The sequence below is a fragment of the Sorex araneus genome, chromosome 7 (genome assembly GCF_027595985.1).
Source record: "Sorex araneus isolate mSorAra2 chromosome 7, mSorAra2.pri, whole genome shotgun sequence".
NCBI lineage: Eukaryota > Metazoa > Chordata > Mammalia > Eulipotyphla > Soricidae > Sorex > Sorex araneus.
Genome location: NC_073308.1, coordinates 48,315,524 through 48,336,255, shown reverse-complemented (window position 1 = coordinate 48,336,255; position 20,732 = coordinate 48,315,524). Strand labels below are relative to the sequence as shown.

At 40.5% G+C, this 20,732-nt stretch overlaps 2 protein-coding genes across 2 annotated transcripts; both read left to right on the top strand.

The window, feature by feature from the left end:
* Positions 1–4,749: 4,749 nt before the first annotated feature.
* Positions 4,750–6,162, top strand: LOC101557053 (tripartite motif-containing protein 75-like). Its single transcript, XM_004606229.2, has one exon. The coding sequence runs from the start codon at positions 4,750–4,752 to the stop codon at positions 6,160–6,162; it is 1,413 nt and encodes a 470-aa protein (XP_004606286.2).
* A 12,451-nt stretch (positions 6,163–18,613) lies between these two features.
* On the top strand, positions 18,614–19,996 carry LOC101556523 (tripartite motif-containing protein 60-like). Its single transcript, XM_004606228.2, has one exon. It carries the CDS (start codon positions 18,614–18,616, stop codon positions 19,994–19,996), a length of 1,383 nt encoding a protein of 460 aa, XP_004606285.2.
* The last annotated feature ends 736 nt before the right edge of the window (positions 19,997–20,732 follow it).

The following is a 20,732-nucleotide window of genomic DNA, read 5'->3' as shown; positions in this document are numbered from 1 at the left end:
TAAAGTTTGTAAGTCTGTAACTGTACCTCACGGTGATTCATTAAAAAATAAAAAAAATAAATAAATAAACCCTTTTCCTTCCAAAATCAACATTTCTAAAAGTATGACAAACTTCTTTGTATTTGTCTTGTTTTGTCTATTGTATTTGCATATAGGAATACCTTTCATCCAAATGTTGTATTGTTGCTTTATTTTTAGTTTCTGTCCTTAGTTTTGGCAGTTGCAAATATAAGTTCTCAAAAAAATTTTCTCTTACTTTTTGTTTATTTGTTTGTTTGTTTGTTCTGGTCTTCAATATGCCAGTAGTCACCAACACCAACCCATTTTGATTTAGTGACTTGAAGATCATTTATCTGGAGTATGATTTACTGCAGGGCTCCAGTAAATAGCATTTCAACAAATACATTGCATTCTTTTCACTTGTAAATACTTAATCCCACTGTTAAGCAGAAACACAGGGCACAAACTAAACTCACCTGAGTAAAGTTAGTTTCACTTTACCTACCACCTAGGGCATATGGTTTCAGCCTCTCTGTGAACTGGAATTTTTATCAAACATTGATGAAACTGCTGAGCCACTCTAGGAAAGTGTACTTCTCTATGTTATCTCTTCTTTTGCTATTGGCCTTCCCATTCTGCCCTATTTGAGCCTACAAAAATCATTGCTTGATGTTCCTTATATATGTCAGCTGTGATGCTGTGTGATTCATTCACTATTAAGTAAGGATAATTATATGTTTAGACTACCTTGGATGATTTTGTTTCTAATCACCATTTACTGATTTTACTGTTCTGACAGGCTGGTGATGTGTTTCAGATATAAAGCATGTGTAAGTCTATTTGACTTAACAATATTCCAAATTTTATTTTAAATTTATTTTTTAGAAACTAGAGTAGTACAAATTAAACACCTTAATATAAAATAAAATAAACAGATTTGCAAAAAATATATATAATACTATACTTTATATATTTTAATTTTTATAGTGACCTCTCACAGCGGAATGAAGGGGGGTCCTTCATTCAGTGATGCCAAATGAACTGATGAATATTCTATTATATATTGTCTGTATAGTATATATGCCACAATGTATTAATTTAATTTTAATAAAATGTGAATATATTTTTGAATAAATATTGTGTGAGAAATTACTCAAAGGGTATAATTTTAATATTTTAAATAAATAAAAATATAATTAATTAATTAATTAATTATCCTTATTTTAAAATATCAAAAAATTATTCTATTTCCATATTTTCATCAAAATTCTGGGAATCAAAATGAACAATTTTAAGCAAAATAGGAATTGAGCTCCCATTTAACTCAGCAATTCCATATCTTGAAATATGCCCTAAGGGATCAAAAGCACAATGTAGAAAAGACATTTGCATTCCTATATTCATTGTAGCACAATTCACCGCTGCCCAAATCTGGAAACAACTCAAACATCAAAAAATAGATGATTGGGTAAAGAAATTGTGGTGCATATACACAGTGGGCTATTACTTGGGCTAAGAAAAGGTGAAATCATGCAATTTGCCATTACATTGATGAATCTAGAGAGAATTATGCTGAATAAAGTGAGTGTGAGAGAGACATGACAACAAACGATCTCCCTCATATGTGGGATATTAAGAAACAGTTGGTAAAGAACAAATGTTCAAAAGCAATAAAAATGAAGAACATGAGAGCTAGTCTTCAGTAGGAAGCTTGCCACTTTGGGGTGAGGGGATAGGACAGGGAAGAGAACACTATGACGACGGTGGGGGGAGTGACCACTCTGGAGGAGGGGGGATAGCTGAAGGATGGCAAAGTGTCAAGCATGAAACCCTCTCAGAAAGATTCATGGGAACCACAATGCCTAAAATTTCTAATTAAAGTGCCTGTCATAGAGGCAGACTGGGGGTCGGGAGGAGAAGTGGGGACATTAGTGGAGGGAAGTGCACAGTAGTGAAGAGATTGGTGCAAGAATATTGTATGCCTGAAAATGAAACATGAATAACTTCATAATTCACAGTAATTTAATATTTTTTAAAAGCAATCTAAGTTATTTTTGTGAACATAACGTGAGAAAAATCAATCTCAAACTAAAATTCTTAATTTTGGATCCCAAAGATACCACACATGCACCAAAAAATGGGGTGGAGTGGGGTATATGTCAAATACGCAGTGTGTCTTTTGTGGTCCTGCAAGAAGGCATGCTTATGGTCTAAAAGTGAATCTGATAAGAAGATCTCCAGGAGTCTTTCTGATTCATACAATGGTTTTGCAAAACACATCTGGTTCTGCCTCATCTGAAATGCAATGCATGCTAGAAGAAGATGCTTGTACAAAGTACAATAGCCAGGATATAATAACAATTCAAATTCTCAATGACAGATAAAAATGACTCGACATGTATTTGTAATGGAATATTACACAGCAATAAAAAGATGAAATCTTGAAGTTCGTTGAAATTTTGATAGAACGGGAGGGAAATTAGATGAAATAAGAGGAAAAGCAAACACAAATATCAGTGGTGATAGACAGTAGGTGATTAATAAAACAAGCAAATAGTGCAGAATGATGACAAACTCTTGCCTTGGATTACAAAACTAAGATAACCAAACAGTTGGGGAAGGGTGGGGGAAAGAAGTAAAAACCAGATTAGAAGAAGATACAATGTAAATTAAAATTTGCTAAGAAAGACAGAGAGCGTTGCTACATTATTCATCGGAAATAGAACTCCCTCAGTCTTGTGACCTCAATCAGAGGGTCGCTGCAAGGAGATGAACAATAACTAGATAGCTTCTTATTTCCTTTCTTCTTTTTTAAAGTTTTAGTTTAATGACAATTGTAGTTTAGGTAATGAGGGTAAGCGTGTGTTATATTTTGTTGGGTACATTGAAACTGATGGTGGTGAAGTTCCAGTTATTTTGTGTATAAAAATATAACACACGTTTACTCTCATTACCTAAACTACATACTTGTGGCGTTGTTACAACATGCCAGCAGCAAAGTAACAGGATCTCTCCACTCTAACACTATCTCAAGGTCACTTCCCATCCCTCTGTCCCTCCAGCTGGCTCCGATCACAGCTATAGTGATCAGGTCTTAGGGTGAAAACATCCAGATGTAACACTGAGAGGAAAGATTTAACACCAGGAATTGACCCAGGTTTTCTTATTTCATTCTCAAAGGTTACCTGCAAGGCACAATTAGTTCTGGAGAAGGGGTGAAGTGAGATTGTGTGTTGTGTGGGGGGGGGGCGGGGAAGTTGAGGGGGGGCAGCATTGCACACATTAACATGAGGTTTAAAATCCATTTTTTTAACACAGTGCTTGATTTCAGTTAGATGTCAGCAGAATGTACATGAAAATGAAAAGGAACTCAAAGTGGTTTGTGTAAAAAACTGGCCTTTGCTTTTTCCCTTCTCTGAAGAAGTCTTGTGTTTATTAACGTTTTTAGTTGTGCTCACATATGTTCTGGTTGTAGCCCTGGCTGAGGGTCCCATCCCCTCACGGACCTCACTGGACCTGGTGCTCAGACATCTTTAGTTGGAGTGCTTCTCAGGGAGTCAGACTCTTTGCCGGAGGTGCTCCCGCCCATGCGTTGGAGATCACACATTCCATGGCAGTGCCAGCGGTTCCAAACAGCAAGATGTATCCAGACCTACTTATTTCTTTAGGGAAACCCTGATCCAAGCCGGTCACACTTGAACATCCAACCAGCTCACGCCCTTTCATTCTCCCTCTAACCTTTGCTGGGTGAGCCCCAAAGCCCCACCCACTTTACGGTATATAAATATCCTGCTCACAGGAAGAGCACACAAAAGTGAGTAGCTAACAGGCTACAGAAGCCCCCAGGGAGATTCACCTGAAGACCAAACACCAGCACCTGGGCAGATCAGGGTCACCAGTCTGGGTGAGTGACATCCACGTGTCGCTAGCTGGGAGAGATGGGGTTGGACTGTGAGGTACTATTTTGCATATTAATGCACAGCTCTCTAAGTGTTATCCATTTTCTCTTTGACTTTTCAGGAAGCTCTTTCCTTGACTCCCATTTCATGCACTTTCATGCACGTGAGGTAAGTCATTTTCCTTTGCTCAGAGAGTAGTGATTCTAGAAGACTCTCACACAGTCCCAGCAGCTCTTGTTCCAGGCAAGGTCCTTGAGATTGAGAGGCTGGAGTTGGCAGATGGTGAGGGAGAGGAGAGTCAGTGGTTGTCTTTTTTTTTTTTTCCTGCTTTTTGAGTGGGTCACACCCAGTGATGCACGGGGGTTACTCCTGGCTCTGCACTCAGGAATTACTCCTGGTGGTGCTGAGGGGACCATATGGGATGCTGGGAATAGAACCCTGGTCGGCCGCGTGCAAGGCAAACACCCTACCCACGGTGCTATCTATCCATCCCCCAATGGTTGCCTTAAAAGCGGCAGTGAGCAGGGACTATGGGAAGATGGTGCCCCCTCTTACAGGGGGGAATGTCTTCTCATCCTCCAAAATAAATTCATTTCTAGTCCTTGTAGAAATGAATTCATTTCTAGTCCTTGCAGAAATGACTGCTCTGCTTCCTTTCTCTTCACATCTCCAAACATACATAATTGGCTGATCTGCTGGGCACCAAACCCCTGATTTCGAGGCTAGAGATGTGGAAATCGTTACAGAGCTGCTGTCTGTGAGAGATATCGGTCACAGGACAGAGGTCTGAGTTTGTGACTTGTTTCTGACAGGAGAGAGTTCTGGGTGACTAACCTTTTCACACCTGAAGATGGCAGTGTCTTCCGTCCTGGCCACAGTACAGGCGGAGATCATCTGTCCCATCTGCCTGGAATACTTCAACAACCCTTTAACCATCAACTGCGGGCACAACTTTTGTGCCTCCTGCATCAAGTTTTCATGGCTGTATCAACGGGAAACGTTCCCTTGCCCCGTCTGCCGATATCCACATAAAGAGATACACTTCAGTACCAACCCCCAGCTGGGAAGGCTGGCAGACCTGGCCCAGATCCTCCACAGCTCCAGGGGCAGTGAGACGGCATGGGAAAAGGAGCACAGATGTGAGGAGCACAAACAGGTGGTGAGCCTTTTCTGTGAGGATGACCGGGAGCTGCTGTGTCCTTTGTGCGCCCAGGGCCCTGCCCACCAGGACCACCATGTGAGGTCTGTGGCCAAGGCAGCGGCTCATCACAGACAGAGGCTCAGAGGGTACATCGAGCCCCTGAAGAAGCGGTTGGCAGGGCTGCAGAAGCTCCTGATCACCCAAAACAAAAACCTCCTAGAACTAAGGGAGCAGGTAGAGAAGGAGAAACTGCAATTAGGCGCTGAGTTTTCAGAACTGAACCTGTTTGTAGAACACGAGCAAGAGACAACATTTTTCAAGTTGGACCAAGAAGACAAAACCGTTCAACAGAAACTCACTGCCAACTTCACTGCAATTTCTGGATATATTGACACCCTAAGTGGCCTGCTCAGTGAAGTGGCAGAGAAGACTGTATTGTCTGAAGGGAGAATGCTGAGGGAGGTCAAGAGCATCCAACACAAGCATAACACCCTGGAGTTCCCATCTTTGTGGACTGTTCATTGGAGGCCGGAAGGCTACAGTCTTCCTCCGCTGTGCTCACAGCTGGACAAAATCATCCAGAAATTCCAAGAAGAAGTGACTCTGGATCCCCAAAAAGCACACCCCAGTCTGCACATGTCTGAGGACAGGAAGTCTGTGGTCTATCTGAGGAATAAGACAAAAACTGATGAGGAACCAGAGCGATACCCTGCTGATGTAGCAGTTCTGGGCTCTGAAGGATACAGTTCTGGCCGACATTACTGGGAGGTGCAGGTGGGCAACAAGCCTGAATGGGCTGTGGGGGTGTGCACAGATGCCCCTTCCGTCAAAGGGCAGCCACCCCTGTTGGGTCAGAACAGATCCTGGACGGTCCAGCTGCAGAATGGCACCTACCTAGCTGGAGGCTCTGTACCTGTCCTTCTCTCTTTGAAGGACAAACCCACAGGGATTGGCATTTACCTGGACTATGAGCTGGGCCAGATTTCCTTTTATGATGCCAGTGACAGGTCTCACATCCATTCTTTACTGGAGACATTTTCTGACGTGCTAAAGCCTTATTTCCGTGTCGGCCAAGATTCTACCCCTCTTATAGTGTCTGCGATAAGAGATTCTACAAAATGAGCTCTGTGTTATTTTCACCCAGTAATTTTTGGACAGCAAGTGGAATATTGTTCAATCCTTGATGAGAAACAACAAGTTTACAAAATACAAATTTGACTTAAAACACCCAAATAGAATCTTCCCTTTAAATTTCTTTTAAATTTTATCATCCCGTTTTTTTATTTGATGACATGCTCATAATTGGCAGATTTAAATATTGATTTTGTTCTTGGTCTGTAGCAAATAATTACTGAAGACTTTGAGAGAGTTAGTACCACGGCCTTCTGAGATTGATCGCTCAAGATGGAAATGGTAGAATATTGTCTCAAGGTTTGCAATTTGGAAGATGTGACCATCTATCCCAGCATGTGCCAATCCTTGCTGAAAGGGCATTGGCAGTGAATCATTTTTTGGTGTGTTTTGAGTAGATAAGGAAGAAATCTTACAAAGATCATTGTGTAATGCAAACCCTCACACCCTTGTCTGCATAGAATTGATTAGTAGAGATTATTCTTTGGATCCTCTCTCTCTGATCAATTTTATCTTCATATACTGAATGTATCACCTAGATGGTGTTTATCTGCCATTCTCTGTATATCTTATAGAAAACTGTATAAATTTGTTACATGTTCCTCAATCATGCTTGCCCATCATTAATCTTGATGAATATGGGTAACTTTTTAATAAAAATTTTTTAATTGTAGAAATGCTTATTTCATCCTCATTATACTGGACTTGAAGCTGTGTTCCTTAATCTTTCAGTCTTGCTTATGATTGAGTTTCAGGATGTACGTGTCTTTCTTTCCAATAAAGAGTTTCTACTAAACCAGCCTATCATTTTTTTGACGAGTAGAGCATAACATTACTTTGACACGACTTTAATAGTTTTCATGTACATTTGCACCAATCCCAATGAACATATATCTCTGTTTCACAATTATTCCAACATGATGCCTGAGAAAAGGACAATTACAGTAAAGTCATCTTGGGCATTGTTTCGTATTATCACATGAGTTGGGAGGGAGACACTGACCTCTGTGGAGTGTGTTTGGATAATTAAGGGGAAGACCTTGCTGGATTAATATGGTTTTTTTAGGCAGAGGCAAGTCATACTGGTTTCCTGTCTCCTAGGAGTCTTGAAAACTGTACTTAGTTTTCTGAACAATGACTGGAACATCTTTCATTATGTGTTGACAATCCCAGGTCCACACACCCTGAAGAATGCCTTATCTCATTTCAAGGGGGCAGATGCGAGAGTTTGTGATAGTCCCTTCCTTCTCAAGTAATTTAAAAGTAAGGGAAATATTTCCAGTTTAGGCTCATGCCTTTATTTTCTGGATCCCAAGCTAGTCCTTAACCTTCACAGTAACAATAATCAGTTATAAACATGGTCCCAGTAGAACCATGGCCCCTTTTATTACTCATTGTGGTGGTGGGATCTTTACAGAGGTGTTGGAGAAATGGGCAGAGGGGCTAGCTCATCAAGCCAAAATCAAGAGGATGAATAGATGCCCTAGTTAGAATGAGGAGCCTGAGCAATAGTACAGGGGGTAGGGCATTTGTCTTGCACATGGTCAACCAGGGTTTGATACCCAACATCCCAGGTGATCCCCCGAGCACTGCCAGGAGTAATTCCTGGGTGCAGAGCCAGTAGGAGTAACCCCTGTGCATTGCTGGGTATGACCCCAAAAGCAAAAAAAATGTAGCAATATAATTTTTTTCCTTTTGAAGACCTAAGCATAAGAGCTTCTGTAAAAGTAAGTCCTACTTTTATCTTTTGGCTATTTTATGATTCTAAAACCTCTATTTCACCATACTAGTTTTAGGCTACTACCTAACTTGTAGAAAACTCCACCTTTAGGCTTAATATCTGCCAATTTATTTCCATTAACATGTGCAATCTTTACATAGCATCCCATTTATGGGCTATATGCTCATGTATTCATCCAACACATGTGTAACATGTTCACTATGCATGAATCTGGTAATAGCTTGGGAAGAACCACACTTATGGTCCCCCATCATCCACCTTCACCACCCCTCAGAGATTGGGACCTATCATCCATAAAAGAGAGAAAACTTAGGTGCATAGTGATTATTCATCCTTTATAAGCACTGTAGCACTGTTGTTCTGCTTTTCATCGATTTGCTCGAGCGGGGACCAGTAACGTCTCCATTTTGAGACTTGTTGTTACTGTTTTTGGCATATTGAAAAGGTGGGACACTTTCAGTAGCTTGCCAGGCTCTCTGAAAGGGACGGGGAATCAAACCCGGGGAATCAAACCCGGTCAGCTGCGTGCAAGGTCAACGCCCTACCCGCTGTGCTATCGCTCCAGCCCTTATTTTGTTTGTTTTTGTTTTATGACCACACCTAGAAGTGTTTAGTTCTACTCTTGCTCTGGAGTTGAACTCCGGAGCAAGTTCCGGGGTCAAACTTAGGTTTCCAGCATGCAAAACACACATTGCTATTTATTGAGGCATCTTCCCTGCTCATATTTTATTTTAATTTTTTGCTTTTTGGGTCACACCCGGCAGTGAACAGGGATTACTCCTGGCTCATGCACTTAGGAATTACTCCTGGTGGTGCTCAGGGGACCATATGGGATGCTGGGAATCGAACCTGGGGCAGCTGCATACAAGGAAAACGCCCTACCTGCTGCGCTATTGCTCTAGCCCCCTCACATTTTCTTTTATGTATTATTCTATTTTATTGAGTTAACCTCCCCGCCCTGAGTGGAGCTCCCATAGTTGAAGAAGATGAGCCCCTCTCCACACTTTCGGATGAGCCTCACACATGAAGGAACTGGCAGAGGATCCCAGGTGTGCGGGACCCGGGGCTGAAATCTCCAAGTTTTCTCAGATCGGGATTGGGCCTCTTCCGCCAGATTCCCCATTTTCCAGTAGTGAGGTGGTCACACCCAGAAACTGCCCCTGGCACCGTATAATCCCGTCAATGACTTTCATCCAGACACTATAAAATCAAGCTCTCAGAAGCGATATCTTATAGCCTAGTTCTCCCCCTCGGAGAGAAGAAGTTTCCTGCCCACATGAGAAAGGCTGGCAAGCTCCCCATGGTGTATTCATGGTGCCAAAACTATGATGGGTCTCATTCCCCTGACCCTGTTAGAGCCTCCAATGTGGCACCGTTGGGAAGGACAAGTAAACGGAGGCTTCTAAAATCTCAGGACTAGGACGAATGGAGATGTTACTAAGACCGCTCAAGAAAATTAATGATCAATGGGATGATGATAATGATGATGATGATGATGATGATGATTTTCTATTTATTTTATTTTAGTTTATTTTGCTTTATGGGTCACACCCAGTGATGCTCAGGGGGTTACTCCTGGCTTTGACTTAGGAATTATTCCTGGTGGTTCTTGGGGGACCATATGAGATGCCAGGGATCAAACCTGGATCACCCACGTGCAAGATTAATACCCTACCCACTGTACTATAGCTCCCGCCTCTGTGTATTATGTATTATTTTAAAGAAAATTGATTTTTTTCCCCATCCTCTTCTCTAGATATTTTCCTCAAATAAGACCTAAGTCTAGTAAGGATATTTGTGTTAAAAGGGTGGTGATAATATAATAAATTCATTAAGATATAGTAGCATTTACTTTTTAAAAAAATTAAGAGCAGGTAATAACAAACAAAACAGTGGTCTTCAAACCAAATGAAGGCTTTGGTATTTCCTTCACATTGGTCAATTGCTCCAATAATAAAGAACATCTATTTTATGTTCAAGCATGTTAATCTATGGTTAGAACATAGTCAGGCATAATTTCAAGGTTGTTTAATTGGAGATTTTTATTATTTAGGGTGGGTCAACTTTTAGACAAAAAAAGAATAAGTTAATCCTGTAAGATTTATAAGGTTATAAAAAATTTCTTTTGCAAAATATGCTACATGTGGCTGTGGACTATCACTGTCACTGTCCTCCCCTTGTTTATCAATTTGCTTAACTGGGCACCAGTAATGTCTCCATTGTGAGACTTGTTGTCACTGTTCTTGCCATATCAAATACGCCATGGGTAGCTTGCCAGGCTCTGCTGTTTGGGTGGGATACTCTTGGTAGTTTGCCGGCTCTCCAAAAGGGATGGAGGAATCGAACCTGGGTTGACTACGTGCAAGGCAAACACCCTACCCACCTTGTTATCTCTCCAGCTCATGGCTGTGGGCTAAACCATCAAAATATAGTATAGGAGAGAACTAAGTATTTACTCATATAAGTAATTAACATGGCTAGTTATTCCTATCCTTTATACTAATAGTTGACAGTAGAGAATAACATTTGCCCAGCAGATGAACTTAGTCTAATAGAGAAATTCTTGCTTTGACCACAGCTTTCTATGCTTATGGGTTCAAAAACAAACAACCACTCTTATCTTATAATTTTATTTTTTAGGGGCTGGAATGATAGAACAGCGTGCCTTGAAAGTTCCCACAGGGTTCAATCCTGGGCATCCCATAGGGTCCCCTGAGTGCTGCCAGGAGTGATAATTTCTGAGTGTAGAGCCAGGAATAAACCCTGAGCATGGCTGGGTATGACCCCAAGAGCAAAAACCAAACAAAAAACCAAATCAAAACAGGGGTGATTACAAAAATACTTAGGATTGGGGGTTTGCCATGCAAACGTCAGATGTGGGTTTGTTCCCCGGCAACCATTTAGTTCCCTGAGCCTGCTAGAAGTGATCTCTGAGTTCAGATCTAGGAATAAGCCCTGATCTCCAGCAGACATGGCCCTCAACACAAAAAATAAATAAACCAAAAAAGAACAATGTGGGGCGACCCAAGTTTGATCCTTGACATCCCATATGGTCCCCTGTATACCGCCAGGAGTAATTCCCATGTGCAGAGCTACACCTGGGCATCGATGGGTGTGGCCTTCCAAACCATAAACATAACAAACAAACAAACAAATACCTATAGGGCAGGGTAGGGTACTCCCTTGTTATAAACTAGACATTGTCGAGAGGTTAAGCTGCTTACTTGCGTGTGAACTAGCCCGACTTATTTTCCCCTACCTTCAATAGGAATGTTCTCGAAGCACAAAGCCAAGAGTAAGTCGTGAAGCAATGTCTCACGTGGTTTCAAACCAAAACAAACATAAAATTATCTCCATGTTAGTAAGAAGTGAAACCAGCTGATTGCTTGAAAAACCCTTCTATTTTGTTTGTGATTTTGGGCCACACCCAGAGGTGTTCAGAGTTGACTCCTGGCTCTGTGCCTAAGGATCACTCCTGGAGGACTGGGTGGGAGGAGGGGGAATACAGTGAGTGTAGGGGATTGAAGCTGGGTCCGCTGTATCCAGGGAAAATGCCCTACCCCTATACTACCTTTCTGGCCCTAAGATCCCCATTTTTAATATGTTCTACTTTAAAGTGTTATTTTTTAAAGTTTCATCCATCTCTTTGCAATTTTCTAAAATTACTATAATCAAAGAATGTGAATAAAGTTTACTGAACAGTGGTTACAATCCATAAATAAGACTCTTAACTTTCTGATTGGAAATGCTAACCGCATACAGAATATCATCAAACCATGTGATCTCCCTCTGGTCTCTGATCTATTGGCTTCCTGACAGTGAGTCCAGATAGAACCATTTTCATCTGAGACTACTAGCCCAGTGCTTCATATAGATCAGGAACTGATAATGAATCTGCTACTTAATAACAGGAGATCCTTATCTTGGCTTAATGAGATCAGGAAGAACCCATGCGCTTCTGATATACACATCTGACAGTTTTCAGTCTGTGTGGATGAACTTACTAGAAGAGTTGTGTAAAATGTATTGGGACTCTCACCAGATCCTTAACCCATTTGTTATTAAACTCTTTTTGATATTGATGTTTTCTATAAATCTTCTAGGAAAACTGGATGACTTTCCATTCCCACTTTGCTTTTCTGAATATCGGTGCAGTGTAATGGCAGGGGGTGGAGGTACGTACCATAGGGTGGATGGATGTCCTTTCTGCGTCAGATCTCTGATGAAGATCAAAAGTTGTGAATAATATTATAGTCCTAAGAGGAAATCTGGAAATCATGAACACTTGAATTGCAAAGAGAGTACAGTGAAATCCATTAAAATAATGAGATACCGTGATCTAAGACCAAACAGGAAGAACCAAATCCTGAGATTTCAGGTACAATAAAATTCACAGAAACACTTTAAAATTTGTATGTCAGGTTAATAATACTTGGAAATATTGGCTCGTTCCTTAGAGACCAGACACACAATTTTACAATTTACAATGGTTACAGTTTGGAGCGATAGCACAGTGGGTAGAGTGTTTGCCTTGCACGTGACTGACCTGGGATTGATTCCTCCTCCCTCTCTGAGAGCCTATCCCGCCTGCACGGCAGAGCCTGGCAAGCTCCCCGTGGCATATTTTATATGTCAAAAACAGTAACAAGAAGTCTCACAATGGAGACTGTCACTGGTGCCTGAGTGAGCAAATTGATGAACAAAGGGAGGATAGTGCTACAATGATTACAAAATATTTACACAAAGTACATAAAGTACCAGACACAATTTTACATTTCTTTTAAGAAATTAAATTTTTCCCTTACATTTTATAAAACTCCGTGTGTGTGTGTTTGTGTATGTGTGTAAGTGTAATCTCAAAAGACCACAATTCTGCTAATATTTGGAAACTATGACATGGAAAGAGGCTTAGAAGAGTTTTCAGCCTCCTTTCATTGTGAGAAGAGTATCCCTGCTGAATGGATTGGGACGGGCAAGATTTGTCTGAATCATTGAGGAAATACATCTGCGTCTGCTACATCTTTCCATCAGGTTGCCTGAGGGCCCCAGGACACTGTGCTGATTCCCCTCCCAAGAATGGAACTCCCTCAGTCATATGACATCACGCCCTGCTCACTGGAGCTAGTGAAACATTCAAGTGGACCACTAAGATCAGGAAACAAAATGAGAAATTGACACATGGAAAAAAATATTTCTCAAGAATCAGTTGTAAGTCTCTTTACATCAAATAGATGAAAAAAAGATTGTGTTGTTTGAGACAAAAACCACAAACCAAAAGTCAATCTGTTACCATAATTATTTTTTTATTATTGCTTTTGTTTTGCTTTGTCTTTATTGATTTGTTTGGTTTTATTTTAATCTTTAGCTAAGATTCTAAGTTTAAGGTGCTATTTTCTTTTTACTGTTTATGATAGGTGTTCTCAGAAAAATGCTATGGCCACAAATACTATAGCTCAATGTAGAGCATAGGATGTTCTAAAAAAAGTTTTAATAATTTTTTTTTAAATAAAGTCAACCTATCAATCTATGCTAAATTTTGATTTAGAAGATGAGGGATATCTTTCTTAGTTTATTTCTTGTTCCTTTTTAATTGAAAGAAATTAGTTCCTAAGATGTGTTATAACTTTTTTGCGGGGGGGGTCACACCCGGCGATGCTCAGGGGTTACTCCTGGCTCTGCACTCAGGAATTACCCCTGGCGGTGCTCAGTGGACCATATGGGATGCTGGGAATTGAACCTAGGTTGGCCTCGTACAAGGCAAACGCCCTACCCGCTGTGCTATCGTTCCAGCCTCAGATGTGTTTTATATTAATAATTCATTTTTATGGATCTTCAAAGTATACACTAGTATTGCAACTCCACCAAGCATCAATACTCCTGCACCCCAGTCCATTCAACCTCTCTCTCCCTTAGTTGTTTCCTCTCCTTTCTATCGTAAATTTTTCATAGGCAATTGTGACATTTGCATTACCATGAGTTCTAAAATGAAAACTTGCTAGTTAGAATAAATTAAAAATAAAAACTGATAAAATGTTGCCTCAACCTAATAGTTGTTATTCTAAACTTCCCTCACATATCAGGATTTTGGCTTGCAAATTATGTTTCTCTCCACCCCTCAGTCCCACCCCACCAATGCTCCCTTAAATGGTGGTAGCTTGAAGCAAGACTCTTGCTTCTTTCCATTTATTTTGGTTGCTAAGTCAGGAAATTCTCCTTTATCTGTGTGGTTAGAAGTTCATGATTCTGACCCCAAGAGACAGTATAGCATTTAGCTGCTAAGACGTAGTTCACTTGTGTTTCATTCCTGGCACAACATACAGTTGGTCCCCTAAGCACCTTTAAGAGTGATCCCTGAGTGGGGCTAGAGCAATAGCACAGCGGGTAGGGCACTTGCCTTGCACGTGGCCGACCCGGGTTTGATTCCCAGCATCCCATATGGTTCCCTGAGTACCGCCAGGAGTGATTCCTGAGTGCAGAGCCAGGAGGATCCCCTGTGCATCGATCCCAGAAAGCAAAAAAAAAAAAAAAAGTGATCCCTGAGTGAAGAGCCAGGAGTAATCTCTGAGCATTTCTTGCGGGGCCTTTCCCCTAATCTTGATTCTTCAGTGAGCTTTTATAGTCTTATTATTTCTATAAAAGCAAGCTCCTGGAAGCACATGGCTGCTTTGAGGCTGCGCGATATCTTATAATCTACTTCTCCCTCTGGGAGAAACTGGCAAGTTACTGAGAGTTTCCTGCCCACATGGGAGAGCCTGGCAAACTCCCCATAGTGTATTCATATGCCAAAACCAGTAACCAGCTGGGTCTCATTCCCCTGACCCTCAAAGAACCTCCAATGCTACATCGTTGGGAAGGACAAGTAGAGAGAAGCTTCTAAAAATCTCAGGGCTAGAATGAGTGGAAACGTTACTGAAACTGCTCGAGAAATTCGATGATCAATGGAATGATGATGATGATGATGATGATGATGATGATGATGATAATTTCTATAAAAAGGCCCTTATCAAAACAATATTAGCTTATTCTCTCTTCATTTTCCACTCATTTTCTCCTTGACTGTCACATAAAAGGCTAGGAGTTTATATCTCTTTTGTGGTTTCTGTGATGACTTGCTGTAGAGGTTTCCAAATGTTCTAGAAGTTTTCAAATGCATCGTGAACTGCGAATGCAAGAATTTCAAAAACACCATTCTTATAGCTATCAAGTTTCTCTGCATACCATTCATGGTCAATGTTGGTATCCTGACATCTGGGGGAGTCCTGAGAGAATTGAGTTTAGTGAAGCCCCTTTGCCAACGGGGCTACACCTTGCAGGCATCAGTCACTATGAAGTACAGAGAGGCTCAATCGAGCTATCTCTTCTTCACTGCATACTTTCTTAAAGTCCATCAACTAATTTTAACTATTTTATATTACATATTGCCTAAAGATTTCAAAAACCAAAATATTTATTTCTTTGTGTTTAACTGCTCTATTTCTCTATTTATATTAAGAATTTACTATGAGCACCCAAAAGAAACCCACCCACACCTTCTTTATTTTTCAGCTAGATCTCCAAGTTAATGAATGGCAAATTCTGTTTGCTACACATAAGTAGGACATAATAGCTTTGCTTCAGGTGTAGTAAGACTCCTCTTCCAATGACAAATAACATTTCCTTTTGAAATTTCATTTCCTTTTGAACCCTCACATCTGCACCATCGACTCCCATGTTTGTACCAACATTTCTCCTGGGCACAATATAAGTAATCACTAAGTGCTTAATTACTAAACTAAATTTGCTACATAATCCAAACTGTCTTATTATTCTATTAGCAGACTATAAGCAAAATGCAGAAATACAACAGTATAAACTGAATCCTGAAGCTGACTTAAAGGAGTAATTGTTCCATGCTGTGTGAGGTTTTAAAATAAATAACTGAAAAAAATGGCATCCCTACATACTCTTCACAAATCACTTTAGTCATCTGACATGGAAGCTCGGAACTGAAACTGTGTTTTAAGGGATGGGGAGATAGTACAGTGGGAAGGGTGCTCATCTTGCATCTATGCTTTGTCCCTGACATTCCATATGATCTCTAAGCCTCAAAGGAGTGATTCCTGAGCACAGTGCCATGAGTAAGCACTGAGCACCGACAGGTATGACTCAAAAACAAAACAAAAATGAAACTGTTCTCAATAATTTCCTAAGAGATTCGGCAGTTAATCTTTATCCCTTTCTCATTCTAGCTAGTACCTCTGAATACACCCTAAGTCTCAGCGAAGTCCTGTCTTTCCTTCTAAGGGGGAGGAGCCAGGATTGCTTGCTGGGTCTCCACCCATCCAGGGTTATTTATATAAACGTCCTGGGTACCTAAGAGACCACGTGAACTGTTGCCTCACTGGTGTAGAGAAGTTTCAAAAACGTTTGTCTCAGAGACCAACTTAGAGAAAACAGAGCTGCCGAGAAATTCCATACCCAGGTAAGCAGGAAATATAAGTGTGGGCCCTAGGGAATCAGGGGCACTTAAGCCCTGTTTTCTTGAGGTTTCTGCTCTGCACGGTTACAAATCTGAACCTCCGAAGGAAATTCAGTCTCTATTTGATTTATGAAATAAATCCACTCCACTAATTATGAATCTCAGTCATTAGAGAAGATTAGTCTTCGTTCACGTAAATTCTTGCTGACTACTGATACTAATTTCCTGCACTTTCCCGGGATAGAAGATTTGGGATGTGAGTGTGGGGGAATTTGTTGTGTGAGGGTATGGGTTGACAGGGGGTACACTAAGTAATATCTACAATCTGACAAAACCTTCAGAGGTGCTGGTCTGAAGCCACATGTGAAAGGTCTCTAGAAATTTCTGTAAGGGGTGTTGTTTATATGTAGGTAGTGGATTCATTAAACATTAAAGCTGTAATCATTCTGTAAACTTTGGGCTGGAAAGCTGTTTGGTGAGGTACTTAACATACTAGGACTGACTGGAGCTATAGCAGAGCCGGTAGGGCGTTTGCCTTGCATGCAGCCAACCCGGGTTTGATTCCTCCGTCCCTCTTGGAGAGCCCAACTAGCTATGGAGAGTATCCTGCCTGCACAGCAGACCCTGGCAAGCTACCCATGGAGTATTCAATATGCCAAAAACAATAACAAGTCTCACAATGGAGACATTACTGGTGCCTGCTGGAGCAAATCAATGAGCAACAGGATGACAGTGATACAGTGATACTTAGCATGCTAAAGGAGACCATTATCACTCTGCTAGGGTATATAAAGCGGATTCTCTGGATAATGAGCTAACTAGCTTTAAAGAAGTTGAAACCCAGCCCTGATTGTTTATTGTCACTCTGTAGCATCAGCTGCTAGAATCCTAACACTTGGTCTTATGCTTGCCTCTGACTGAATTCACCTGATTGGTAGATTCATATTGTGAACTAAGAAATAGGGACTCTTGGAGAGAGAAAGTGTCAGGACAGTTTGGAAGGAAACTGAAAATAAATGGGAAACAAATGAAAATATCAGACTTTCGAATAGAGGAAAAGAGAAAGTCAAGAAAAAGGGAAGAGGAGGGTAGAAGTTGGCATGGCTAGAATTGGAGCAATGGAGCACAACAGTAATGATAATAAGCTTTATTAATTTTATAAAAGAAAATGATAAGCCTGCCAAACAGCATTGTATAGAGTACAATAAACCAGATAAAACCATTTGTAAACATTCCCCTTATCCTGTGTCTTCTCAATATCATGAAGCAATCCAAACCACATGTTAGTTTATGTACAGATGCTGTGCATAGACTAGAGACCTGTATCACATGGGGTAGGGTCTGTTTTAATCCTCAGACCACAATACCATAATGTCATCTTAAATAAGAATATTTTTATTAATGAAGTATTCAGCATTTAATTTATTTGCAATCATCTTGTGTAAGGACAACATGTATTTGCATATGAATATTTATTTATAAATAAATAAGCCTTACTGAAAATTCATATACTGTATATACTTGACCTTGACTCATGTAATGCATGTACATATATTTATATATTAATTTTTGATTTGTGCAATGTGTGCATAATGCATACATATATTAATACATACATATTCAATATTTATATATGAATATACATGTGAATATATATATTATACCCTGATTTTTGAAGAGGACATTGTCCCACACAGATCCTTTATGTGTCTTAATTTAATAATTTATTAAAACTGTGTATGTTTTGTCAAAGAGGAACCATTAACCAAGATGAATTGAATAATGACATGTCAAATTCAGTGTATCGATGATTTTTGGCCCAATCTCCTATAATTGTTGCTTCAAGAGCTAAAGCCAAGGAAGGAGAAACAGATTAGTGGGTTTGAAGCTCGCTGGAAACCTGGAGGAGTTCAGATCTCCTCAAGAGAGTGAGTGCTAGCTAATAAGATAAAAGCTTCTTGGAGCTGGAGTGATAGAACAGCAGGTAGGAGCGATAGCACAGTGGGTAGAGCGTTTGCCTTGCATGCAGTCGACCCAGGTTCAATTCCAAGCATCCTATATGGTCCCCTGAGCACTGCCAGGAGTGATTCCTGAGTGCAGAGTCAGGAGTTACCCCCGAGCATAGCCAGATGTGACCCAAAAAACAAAAACAAAAACAAGATATAAGCTTCTCTAAACTTATACTTGCAGGCGAATCATAATTTTCTAAAGGGCATTTCACCACACAGAGTTCTTCCAGAACAATGGCCTTTGCAGCCTCCTTAACTGAGCTCCAAGAAGAAGCCAGCTGCCCTCTCTGTCTGGATTATCTGAGAGATCCAGTAACCCTTGACTGTGGGCACAACTTCTGTTATTCCTGTATCTACCATCAATGGGAAGATCTCGACGATATCTTCCCCTGTCCTGTCTGCCTCCACCACTGCCCTGACAAAATCTTCTTCAGGAGAAACAACCAATTGTGTAATCTCATTGACATCGTTAAGCAGATTCCCATCAGAAGGACAAAGTGGAAACTTCAGGAAGCAGAATTTCTGTGTGAGACACACAATGAGGTGGCGGACCTGTTCTGTGAGGAGGACCTGGAGTTGTTGTGCCCAAAGTGCAGGGTCTCCTCTGACCACCAGGACCATCTCCTCATCCCCACTGAGGAAGCTCTTCTTAGTCAAAGAAAGAAGCTCAAAAGATGCCTGAGGGTTTTGAAGAAGCGTATTACAGATGCTGAAGCGACTCAACTTACACAACTTTCTAAAGTCTTTGAAGTGCAAGAGAAAATGGAAAATTGGAAGATGGAATTAGAGCCTGAATTTGAAGGCATTACATATTTCTTGAAAAAGGAGCAAGTTTCAATAAATACTACTTTGCTTTTGGAAGAGAAAGATGTGGAGAAAAAACTGAAAAAACACAAACTCCAAATTGCAAATTATATATCCACCCTTAAAAATCTGTTAAGTGAAATAACAAAGACGTTTTTGCAGAAGGACATGGATTTGTTAAGAAGTGTTGGCAATCTTCACGATCAGTATGAAAAGCTGTCAGCTCCGGGAGTCTGTTCACATGAATTCAGGAAAGAGAGTTGCACTCTCCCCCCACATTATTTTGGCCTTCAAAATATGATTAGCAAATTTCAGGTAGATTTGACACTTGATCCTAAAACTGCCCATCCAAGTCTTACTGTCTCAGAAGACAGAAGAAGTGTGATCCAGGGAACACGTCTACCATCGATACTTGATAATCCAGGAAGATATATTGCTTACCCAGCTGTGCTCAGCTGTAAGTCTTTTGATAGTGGTAGGCATTTTTGGCAGGTAGAAATCAGAGGACCAGGTGAATGGGCCATAGGAGTGTGCACTGAATCTGTCTTCAAAGACCATCTGATATTGCCAAACCCTCAGACCAGTTTTTGGTCATTTCAGTACTCTGGGGCGATCTCAAGTATACGAGAACGACAAATTGTGAGTTTGGGTATGTTTCTTGATTATGAATTGGGAGAATATTCAGTCTATGATTTGTCTGATAGAGCATGTATATATAAATACACTTCTGTATTCACAGAAAAACTGACACCATTTTTTGCTATTAGACATTCTTCAAAACGACTTTCCATCAGTTTGCCCACAGAGGAATGAAGTACTACTTACAGGATGATTTTATGTTTGTGTATATTTTCTTCTCCTGATATTGAAAGGAACACAGTTTATAAAGGGCTTGAATCCATATTGAAAGACTGTAGCATGCATTTATTTATTTTTCCCTTGATCTCAGACCTGGTAAGGTTGCTAAGGAAGATCTTTGGAGGGTCCTGAGAGATAGTATAGTGTGGAGGGTGCTTGCCTTCCATGTGACCAATCTGGGTTCAATCCCAGGCACCTCCTACGACCCTCCAAGCCCTCTAAGGAGTGGTCCCTGATCACAGAACAAGAAGTAAGCTCTCAGCACTACCGAATGTGGCCCAAAAGCAGCAACAACAACAAAAAAGTCTCAAAAACCAAGGAAAATCTTCGGAGCAGGTAAAAAGCATACAGCAAACATGTCCCTTGTTGTATTCACCCTCTCCTGACTCCATCCAGTAACCACCATCAATATTTTAGTTACTTTTTTTTGTTCTGCATTATCATTTGGGACTTACTCTGATTTCCTTTTGACTTTTGTTTTCAAACTTTGTTCAATATTAGAGCTGCATTGTATTTTATTGTATTCAATCAACAACATGGATAGAACTAGAAGATATCATGCTGCGTGAAGTCAATCCTGAAAAAAGGGGATAGGTACAGAATGATCTCACTTACATGTGGGACTTAAAGATATTTATCAAGGTAGCAACAAAGGGTCAAAAGCAACAGAATGAGATAAATAACCCACATA